This window comes from Helobdella robusta (assembly GCF_000326865.2).
Source record: "Helobdella robusta unplaced genomic scaffold HELROscaffold_3, whole genome shotgun sequence".
NCBI lineage: Eukaryota > Metazoa > Annelida > Clitellata > Rhynchobdellida > Glossiphoniidae > Helobdella > Helobdella robusta.
In genome coordinates, this window is record NW_008704501.1 from 4,189,297 (window position 1) to 4,199,994 (window position 10,698).

Here is a 10,698-nt window from a genome sequence, read left to right on the forward strand (position 1 = left end):
CAAATAAACCCCGTGGGTACATGTCTCCGTAACCAACTGTTGTCATGGTAACCAGGGCCCACCAGAAGGCCTCGGGAATGCTTCGAAAGTCTGTGTTGACGATGTCCATCTCAGCGAAATATACAGCGCTTGAAAAGATGACCACACATATCAGCAGAAAAAATATTAACATGCCTAACTCCTTTGAACTAGATCTTATAGTTTGACCAAGTATCTGGAGACCTGTGATGTAAATATTTTAAACACCATTTTAATCATTGTACAATTTTTATTTTATATGAATGACAGCAATAAAATTGATTTCAAAAGAGCGAGTTGTTGAACCTTTTGAGTACCGGGAGAGTTTGAATATTCTAAAAACCCTGACGAGCCGAATAACTCTCACGACGGCAAACGACATTGCCTGGTTTCCAAAACTGGAGCTCGATTTGGCGAGCATCGTGACCAAGGTTATCAAGTAGGGAATGATGGCGATCAAATCAATTACGTTCATAAAATCTGTTATGAAATCCATAACATTAGGACAACAGATGAAGCGACACACCAACTCAAATATGAAGTAAATGATGCAGACTGATTCGATCATGAAAAATTTATCTGTGAACTTTGGCATGTCATCTTCCGCGGTTGGTTTTGTTACATTACCAGTTGCATTCTCAGTTCTGTTGGTTTTATTAAGTTTTTAGTTCCAAGTTGAATAATTACTTGCTACAAGTTGTTAATATGTATCGTGCTAATTTTAATTCTAAAAATGTCCTTTACCTAACATTCGACATCGGGACTTCATCGTAAAGTAAATTTATCAAAACAATATCAACAGTTTTAAACATTTAAATTGTGAATTGTATGTGGTGATTGCTGAGCCTTTATCATCCAAACTGCTTCAAGATTGATTATAATTATTGGAAATGAAGTTTTAATTTAAATTTGCGAGTTTAGATCAGTAACAAAACAACGCGTTACTTTAAGATGATCATTAGTTATATCTTGGACGTTTAAATTTTGAAAATTTTGAAAAAAAATCAAAGAATATAAACTTTTGAACTCACTCGAAGTACTCGTCATTATCAGAAAATTTGTGAGGTCTGAAATAGGGCAAGGTTTCAAGGCAGAATATGATGATGGACAACATAATTACCGTGACTGAGAGCAGTGCTACAAAGCGTGCTTCAAGCGAGCTATCCGGATACTCAAACATCAGCCACAACTATGTACGTAACATTTAATTTGCGATTATTTTTAAAAAATTCCAATTTTTTGAATTTTCATTGCAATTCTGCATTTGCATGTTATTGGAAGTTTAAAAGGAACATTTAAAATTTTTTTAATTCAATGTAGTTTTATAAAATTTATGAAAGGTTAAACTTTTTTTTGTAATCAATGATTAATTTGATATAAAAACAAATAAATACGAAAGTTCATGTCACCTTTCTCCGCAATGGATTTCTTGGCAGCGGTTTCGGTAACGGTTTCTCATAGCCTTCATCCTGTTTTTGGTGTTTGTATGCATACGAGAATTTGTAAACTTTCACATGAAAAAAATACATCCAAATGTTCACATTAACATATCTGCTCTTAATCATTCACATAAATAATTATAAATTTCCACATATGGTTGAACGTTAAAATGTCAATGTTCACAAAATGTTCGTGTTAGATTTCGGGGCAGGAACATTTCACAAAATGTTTCATTTATTAGTCTAACATGTTTACGTTAAAGTTAAGGAAATGTTTCATTTCACATTCTTCTCATCAACCGCAACTTAAACATTTCCAATAAGCAACATTTTAACGTTAATCAGATTTATGTTAGATCATTAGAGATGAAACAAGAACATATCATAAAAATTGTGAAAATTGTAATTGTTGGTTTTATAAGCTCTGCAAGAAGTAATGCAGAAACAAACTTTATAATATTTTTCGAGAGTTGCACTATCCAGCTGGTAGAATCTGACTTCTTCAGTGAAGACATCCGTTGGTACGTTGGAAGGCCTGTGGAGACGACCTCCACTCTGATAATAGTACAAAATAGCGTTGAAACTCGGTCGATTCCGATCAAAGAAGTATTCGTCGTTTAACGCGTCAAAATATTTTTTCCGCTTCTTTTCGTCGCCGAGTAAGGTTTTTGGGAATCGTTCCAATGTCGACAAATGGGTTTCGAAACGCAGTCCACTAACGTTTATTATAACACGATCAGTATGAAAGGAAGGACTTTCATTTAAAAATTTCCTCCAAGCTATCAAACTTTGAAACTCCTGTGAAGATTTCTTCTCTGGCACTGACTCCAGCAATCTTTTCTGCCTCTGGCCAGCTGGTAAGGATTGTCTATTAGGAGTTACATTTTCATAAAGACTTTGATTGTTTATGTTAAAGTTTTGTTTGCTAAACTTGACATTATTGTTGTTTTTGTAAAATTTCTCAATTTCAAGTTGCTGATATTGTTGGAAAAGAGTTAAAGTTTGAACGTTTATGTCGGAATCTGATTTCCTACGGGGTAATGAATGGTCCTTTCCAACTTTTTTCCTCGATGAGTTATAGTTATTTTTTTTATAAGACTGTTTTACTGGCCTATAAAAACAAGTTATCAAAAATTTAACAATTAGAAAATTTTAAATCGTTTTTGATACTTAGGAAACATTCCATCGTATTTAACAACCGGTTTAAATTAAACATAAACTCTTTTTTAATAATTTTATTGTTTTTCGGTTTAAATTAGTCCGCTTGAATTTTAACGAACAACAAACAATCTATTAATGAATGAAAGATTTTTGAATTAATTTCAAGCGCGTACTCGATTCTTGTTAGTTCGATGGCCTACACGCTGTACCTATCTATCATGTTTTGAGAAGTACTTTTAAAAATCACTTCTCTACATGTCACAGGAGTTAACAAAATAAATGCTAATTATTAACCGAACCAAACTTTTATTTCAAGACATTTGAGAACAATAAGTGCTGCATATGAGAGCATGTTGATTTTATACCGAGTTGAATTGCTATCACTCAAACCGTTGGGGATCAAATTGAAGTTGAATGTCAAATGTGACTTATTTTGAACTAATAAAAAAACCTCTTACTGATATGAATTCAACATTAAAATAACTGATAGAACGACAAATATTTACAATTAGACTATAATATTTGCAATATTGCAGTCTTTCTGAAATTGTAAACATTAATAAGATTCAAAAAACAAACAAAGAAAATGAACCATGAACTGTGACGTCGTTGTTTTTTTTTGATAACAATCAGATATAGTTAAACTCTAAAACTTGTAATAAGTTTAAGAGACAAAAGCTTTATAAACCTTTGTGGTGGGAAGATTCGTTGAATTGTATCCAGTTGGAAGTTGGTTTCACAAAGATCACTTTACTTTAACACATCAGGACAGGTGACTTGTTGACAAAGAAACTGGCAAAATATTAAACAAAATTAAAGTTTAGCAAAGTTAAGTGGCACAAAGTTTGAGGAGAGAATTTTTAAAAAGTCAAGTTTATCATTAGTGTGAAATTATTTAATAATCTGTAATTTTGATCACCAACTCAACAAAAATAATGTCAAATCTAATTCTCAATTTCTGCTGGAGATTGTTTTCATTTCGCTTTACATCTAATTTGCTGTTGAAACTGTTGCACTATCATGAAAATAAGTAGAACATTCTGATTAGAAGGTTTTTACGTGACAGTTTTTGATGAAAAAATTACGCAAGAAGATTTGCCACACAAATGCGTTTCCGCAATCCACTTCACATTACTCAGAAAAAGACAATATACGTAGGTAAAATTTGCGCATGACAGTGAGTACTACAGGGATCAACTTATTTACTAGAGTTTTTTTGGGGAAATTGTAGGGTTTAACCTTTTAGTAACGACACTTTTCGGTGTAGCACTGTGTAATTTGTTAAATTAAAAATTGTTTGTTTGTTTGAAAAATCTTGATCAAAAGTTTGCTTTAATATAACTAAATAATACATCTATCAACAATTTATTTAAGAAATATCTGAATCACAAATTTAAAAAAGACAACAATCAAAACAATATTTTTGATTGATTTTTGAACAAAAAATGATCCAAGATATTATTTAATTTTTTTCTTATTCTTAATTGCTCTGTGTGAGACAAATTCGATCTTTAAAATTTTAAAGTCATGTGTTTTCAAAATTTTATTTGAAAAACAAAATATTTTCTGTTGAGTCCGATGAATTGTAAGCAGTTGAAGACATGCTCAAACGTGTGTGTACTTTACGTTAGGTCGTGTCCCATCGAGTTTTGTTGAAACATCAAACAATCAGACTTCAAACAATTAAGAAAATACTTGCGATTATAAATCTATTAAAAAATTATAAATTAACAAATGAGTAAATAATATAAATAGCAAATTTGAAACAATTTATTCGTTAAATGGGAACAAATAAGAATGAGTTAGTCATTCTTGATTCCATTGATAGCCCGACAAATTTTAAAGCGTCAATTCACGTTCAAATATTTAACCATTGAAAGAAAAAAAACGAAATACGAATTGGGAAATGAAACAAAAAATGTTCCGATCTTATAAAATAAATGCATCGAATTTTTGGAATGAAGTCAAGTTCAAGTGGCAGGGCGTGATGCAGTTTCAATTCAACCCACGCAAGCGATTAATTTCAGTACCTACTAAATGAATGCCGTAACTTGTGTAAAAAATGAAATAAAATGTGCGTTCCACTCAATCACCAGTAACTTATTTATTAAAATACAAATACAATGTTTTATTAATTCACTAAGTGAGTTAGAAATTTGCGTCTAATTAATTTTTATTTGCTTGGAGCGACATTTAAAAACCACACAAACACACATTCACTCTCTTTCTTTCTCTCACCACTCACACACATACACAAACACACACAAACACACACAAAGTGACCACCAACTCACAAATATGATCCGAAACATTACCGCAGCGCATGACATGGTCATCCATTCCATGCTTCAATTATTCTCTCTCTCTCTCTCTCTCTCTCTCTCTCTCTATATATATATATATATATACAAGAAACAATATATATATATATATTATATATTATTTATATATATCGTATTTAACACTACCAGAAAATGTATGATTATAAACATACATACATAGTTATGTTCATCATATACGCTGACAAACGGTGATCGAGTGTTACTTATGTATGAAAAGTTACGAACCAACATTCAGAAACATCATTACGTACCTTTGTGTCCGTATAACTTATAAAATTGTTGCGCCTGGATAAAACTTATTATTGTTTAACATTTAAAAATAAATAACTTCGACATATATTTAATTATAATTATTAATTATGCTCTATAAATAAGTAAATAAATAAGTATGCTTGTATGTATGTATATTAATATATGAGTGATTATTATTCATTAGTTTAATTATCTCTGAACATAAATAACAGTTAGTATACGCGCATCAATGAAAAGATGAGAGACATATGTGTTATATAACGAGGTGATCTGAGGAACTAATTGAATTGGTTCACGTCGTTATCATTGGCAGACTGATTGATGTGAACGTTTTCCCTTTGAGGATGGAACCCTGCGTGGTGGAGAGCTTGAGTGTCACTCCTGTCTGCATCTCTCTCTTCTTCCTGCTCCGTCACGTCTTCGTAGAAATATTCTTCCGGGTATCTGTCATCGTAGTTGTAGTTTTTGTCGTCTTCATCGTCTTCTTCGCCATCATCGTCTTCGTCGTAATTGCCATCGTCGTCATCGTCGACGTCATCAACTTCTTCGTCATCATCGTTTTCCTCTTCTCCATCGTTGTAGTCAACGCTGACGTTTCTGTTGAAAGTTTGAGCGTTTTGTTGTCGCGTGTGAACGTCCTGCCGTGACGACTCGTGCTTCAGCTTGTTCTGCATCGTCATCTCCTCGTCGCCAACGCCACCCGCCGCATCCTCTGCCGCTTGCAGTTGAAGAAATTTCTCCCTTTCTTCACTGTCCGCTTCTTTGTGGTAGAAGTAATTAAAGTTTGAAACGATGACGGGAACTGGCAGGGCGATGGTGAGGACACCTGCGATGGCGCACAGGGAGCCAACCAGTTTGCCCCAGGGACTCGTCGGCATCATGTCCCCGTACCCAACTGTTGTCATGGTAACGACTGCCCACCAGAAAGCGTCGGGAATACTCCTGAAATGTGTGTTAGTGACATCTGCCTCGGCGAAGTATACGGCGCTGGAGAAGAGGATGACGCAGATGAGGAGGAAGAAGATGAGGAGACCCAGTTCTCGAAGACTTGCTTTGATCGTTTGACCGAGTATCTGCAGGCCTTTTTCGATCAACAATATCATTTATCAATTTTATTCAAATAAAGTAACGATAGGTTTTAGGAATCTAAATAATAAAACTTAAAATAAAAAAAAACAATTTTTTTTACGAGCAGTTAAAAAATTTGTTATTAAATTTAAAAATTCCAAATTCCAAACCTTTTGAATGGCGAGAAAGTTTAAAAATTCTGAAAACCCTGACAAGTCTTATGACCCTAAGGATGGCTAGCGACATGGCCTGGTTGCCCATGCTCCTGTTCGAGTTGGCGAGCATCGTGCAGAGCGTGATCAAATAGGGCATGATGGCTAGTAAGTCTATGATGTTCATGATGTTTTTGATGAATGCATACACGTTCGGACAACAGATAAATCGCAGGAAGAGTTCGAAGAAGAAGTAAATGATGCAAGCTGTCTCGATGATGAAGAACGCATCTGTGAACTTCGGGATATCCTCTTCAACGCGTGACTCCGATATGTTGCCAGTAGCGTTGACAGTCCTGCGTGCGAGTTAACGTGCGTCTTTTTGTTGCTTTCTTATCATAATGTTTTAAACGGTAAAACGTGTTTGCAAATTTGCATTTTCAACGTTTAAGATTTTTGTTGAATTATTTCATGTTTTAACAATAATTACAACTACAATATACTAGCAAATAAACAGCTAAGTTGGCCTTCCCTGCTTATAACGATATTACATTACATTACACTACATTACACTGCGTTGTTGATTTGCACTTATAATATCGCAAGTATTATTAACATTGTAATTGTGAACTGATATAATATCAAGATTTGCAAATGGAGATGAAATAATATTGCGCACGCCATTGCAGATTGGGCCGATCTATTTTAAGAAGGAACCTTCGAACGTGGAGGCAGATAGGTAGGTGGGTAGGTAGGCAGACAGGCAGCGTGTGTATTTGTCTCAGACACTCTGAGACATAGGCAAACACACACACCCACACAAACACACACACACACGAATTCAGTGAGTAGTAAGCTTTTTAAAGTGAAAAATTGCGTGACTTAAAGAGAACATGACTGCAAATGTGCGGCGTGACAGATCACTTGCGATCCCCCAGTCGCTAGCATGCTGTTTTGCATATTTTTCAAATTTTTTCGTGAAAAGTATTTCAGGAATGAATTTTTTCAAAATTTTTTATTCTTTATTCTAAAGTTAAGCAAATGCTGTTAAAGACTTCCATGCATGAAATTATACATTAAAAAAGAGCACCAGTTGAATAAAGTGGAAATAACAAGAACGGTATTAATAATAATACACCGTAAAAATAAACAAACTTAACATTAAGTGCATTAAAAAAAATTTATTTATTGTAAAAAACCTTTCCTAATACGTGAAAATAATGTTTGAATAATGAATTAAATTAAATGAATGAAAACTACAGACGTCATTTAAAAAAACAAATGAGAAACTGCTGAGGTGAGCCAACCTGTAGCTTTTAAACTGGGGCAGAGTTTCAAGGCAGAAAATGACGATTGATAGTAGGATGACGGAGACGGAGAGCAGAGCCAACAAACGAGCCGCCATTGAACTTTCTGGATATTCAAACAGCAGCCACAACTACCGTGTGTGTGTATGTTTGGTTGATGTCGATTGATGAGTGGTCATGAGTGGTCGTGAGTGATGGCGAGTGGTGGCGAGTGGTGTGGTGTGCAAGTGGTCGTGAATTTTTAGTAATTAGAAGTAAGTCACAATAGAAAGTGAATATATGTATATTTTAATGTATATATATCTTAAAAGGCTTCAGTCTTAAACCATTGAGGAGCGAAATCATGTTTGTATAATTTCATCTATAAAAATTTCGTTCGTTAACATCAGTGGTCACTGGTGAAGTCAGAAAAGAACAATAGGAGATGACTAAATCAGAAAGACAGGTATTTAGTTCTAAAACTGTTGAAGACATTTTCAGAATTCTTTGTTTCTCGGGGTATCTGAAGGCAAAAGCCTGTCTTAGAAGTTCGGATGTTACATCAGTCTGGTACACTGCCGTAAATTTCCTGACCTGACGTTCCAGACCTGCTTCTGTGAAGTCTATCAAGAGCTGCGGAAACAAAACGAAAATAAATCGACATAAAACGCCTGAAGAGATTCAGATCGAGTTTTTAGTTGCCTTAAGCATGTATCAACGACTGGAAGGTGAACATTAACTCTAAATGTATCATAAGATATTCCAGACGAAAATCTTTCGATATTTCATCAAAACATTGTTTGTCAGAGATCTTGTGCAGCTAGCAGCAGTATGTGGTGACAATGACCTAAGCGAAAGTTTGTTTTGCGGGCTTGTTACGAAGAGTTTGATAAATGTCATTTCATGTTTGATTTTAATGCATATTTAATGTAGCTTCTGCGATGAATGATTTTTCTCGTTAATGTTATCTCCGTTTGATAAATTACTTTGAATTATTAATAATATCGCAGAGTTCAGCAAACAAGTTCAACGATATGTTCCACACAATTATTTCAAAATATATTTATTTTCTAAAATTTAAATAAAATATTAGCTATATAAAACAAAAATAGAAAATTAAAAGGTGTATTTTACTATTTATAGACGAGCGTTAATGAGCTTAATTGATTGAGCTTGATTATTTCGTGACAGACTGAGTAACATAGTCAAACAGGCAGACATATAAATAAAAGAAAATAAATATAGACAGACACAAAGACAGACAAACACATAGACAGACACAGACAAACAGTCATACTGTACAGACAGACATGTATACAGACTGACACATAGACAGACAGATTTACAGACAGACACCTTTCTTTTAAATTTATTCGTCGGTAGAGGTCGAGGTGTCGGTTTCACGTAGCCTTCATCCTGCGAACATTTGATATTAATGGCATTATTATTTTATATTAATTATCACTACCACATTTAGGTCGCTTTTTATTCCCTGATGTGGAATTTTGTAGACGATGCTGTTTTTAATAACCACAACTGCAGAGATTAACTACATCCCTAGCGATTTCAAATTTCAAATGAAAATAATTGTTTCCATTATTAATTATTATATCAACTATTTAAAAACTTTGAGATCTGATTTAAATTTTTACATTGTTAGGAAATCAATCATTCCATCAGAAATAATAAATTTATAATAACTACTTACAAAAATTGTAACGATGGTGTAATTGTAAAACATCAAATGGAATTTGTTTTAAAAAATAAATTAATTTTTTAATAATTATTCAATTAATTAATTATATTAAATAAATAGATAAATGGTTGGATTAAATGAATAAATGGGCTGCTAACATCAAGGTACTGCTGGACTGCCTGGTCGTCCAGTTCGTAGAATCTGACCTCCTCTGTGAAGACGTCCGTCGGAACGTTCACAGGCCTTCGAAGTCTGCCCCCACTCTGGTAATAATACAAGATGGCGTCGAAACTCGGACGATTGCGATCGAAGAAATATTCATTTTTTAAAGGGTCGAAAAATTTGTTTCGCTTCTGTTTATTGCCGAGCAGAGTGTTTGAGAAGCGTTCTAAAGTTGTCAGTTGAGTTTCAAAGCGAAGTCCGCTGACGTTGATGGCCACGCGTTCGCTAGGAGAGCAAGTTTGTTCGTTGAGGTATTTGCGCCAGTGTAACAGAGAGGTAAATTCGTTTGAGATGCGTGCTTGCTTGGTAGTGGAGCTGAAGGGTCGTTTGGATTCCTTCTGGTTGAGTTTCGTTGGAGACTCGTCTTCGTTGGTGATCGAAGATGAGAGTGGTCGCATCTTCTCGATCTCTCTGAATGTCGTCGTTGCATTCATTTCCTCGTTCTTCATCCCAGGTATGTTCTGGATCTTCAACGTTTCTTTCTCATTTAAAGGGCTGGCGTTCTTTTTGTCCAACAAACTTTCTTTATCGTCTTGTTGGCGTTTGTTGTTGTTGTTGGCGCTTTTGTTGTCGATGCTGGCGTTGTTGATGCTGATGTTGTTGTTGATGTTGTTGTTGATGATGCTGGTGTTGTTGATGTTGGAGTTATTTTTGTTGTTGTTACTGGCTTGCTGTTGTTGTTTTTGCTGTTGATGCTGCTGAACTAGTTGTTCCTGTAACATTTTTTGCTGATGATACTGTTGAAGGTAATATTGTTTTCTAATGTTAGTGTCGGATTTGCTGTGCGTTAAAGATTTGGAGTTGGTTGATGATTTCGCGGAAACTTGCAGACGATCTTTCATCAACTGTGAGCTTACGCTGGGCCTATGTAGGACAACAAATTATTTTTACTATAATCTACGAGAATTGAAAGTGGCATTGAAAATTAGCAACACCAAAAACAAATAAAAAGCTGGTAGACCAATACAACATCAATGACAAAAATATTTATGATGACCCACAATATAATAATGTTCGTATATTCAGAATAAAATTCAATATTAATTTATAATTTTTTTTACA

General features: G+C 34.4%; 2 protein-coding genes across 2 annotated transcripts in view; both read right to left on the minus strand.

Moving 5' to 3' along the window:
* HELRODRAFT_130121 (hypothetical protein) overlaps positions 1 to 2,195 on the minus strand; it is a gene marked incomplete at both ends in the record, with an annotated part of 5,600 nt that extends 3,405 nt beyond the window's left edge. Inside the window, 5 exons of the mRNA XM_009021340.1 lie at positions 10 to 222; positions 325 to 662; positions 1,059 to 1,207; positions 1,428 to 1,487; positions 1,908 to 2,195. Of these exons, the coding sequence (XP_009019588.1) occupies positions 10 to 222; positions 325 to 662; positions 1,059 to 1,207; positions 1,428 to 1,487; positions 1,908 to 2,195 (1,048 nt within the window). The remainder of the gene's footprint in view (positions 1 to 9; positions 223 to 324; positions 663 to 1,058; positions 1,208 to 1,427; positions 1,488 to 1,907) is intronic.
* A 3,754-nt stretch (positions 2,196 to 5,949) lies between these two features.
* Positions 5,950 to 9,860, minus strand: HELRODRAFT_121337 (hypothetical protein; the record flags this gene model as incomplete). Its single annotated transcript, XM_009021341.1, has 5 exons — positions 5,950 to 6,293; positions 6,451 to 6,788; positions 7,740 to 7,870; positions 9,075 to 9,134; positions 9,573 to 9,860. Coding segments are annotated over 5 exons (1,161 nt in total), but the record flags the coding sequence as incomplete, so codon positions are not given.
* Between the last annotated feature and the right edge of the window lie 838 nt (positions 9,861 to 10,698).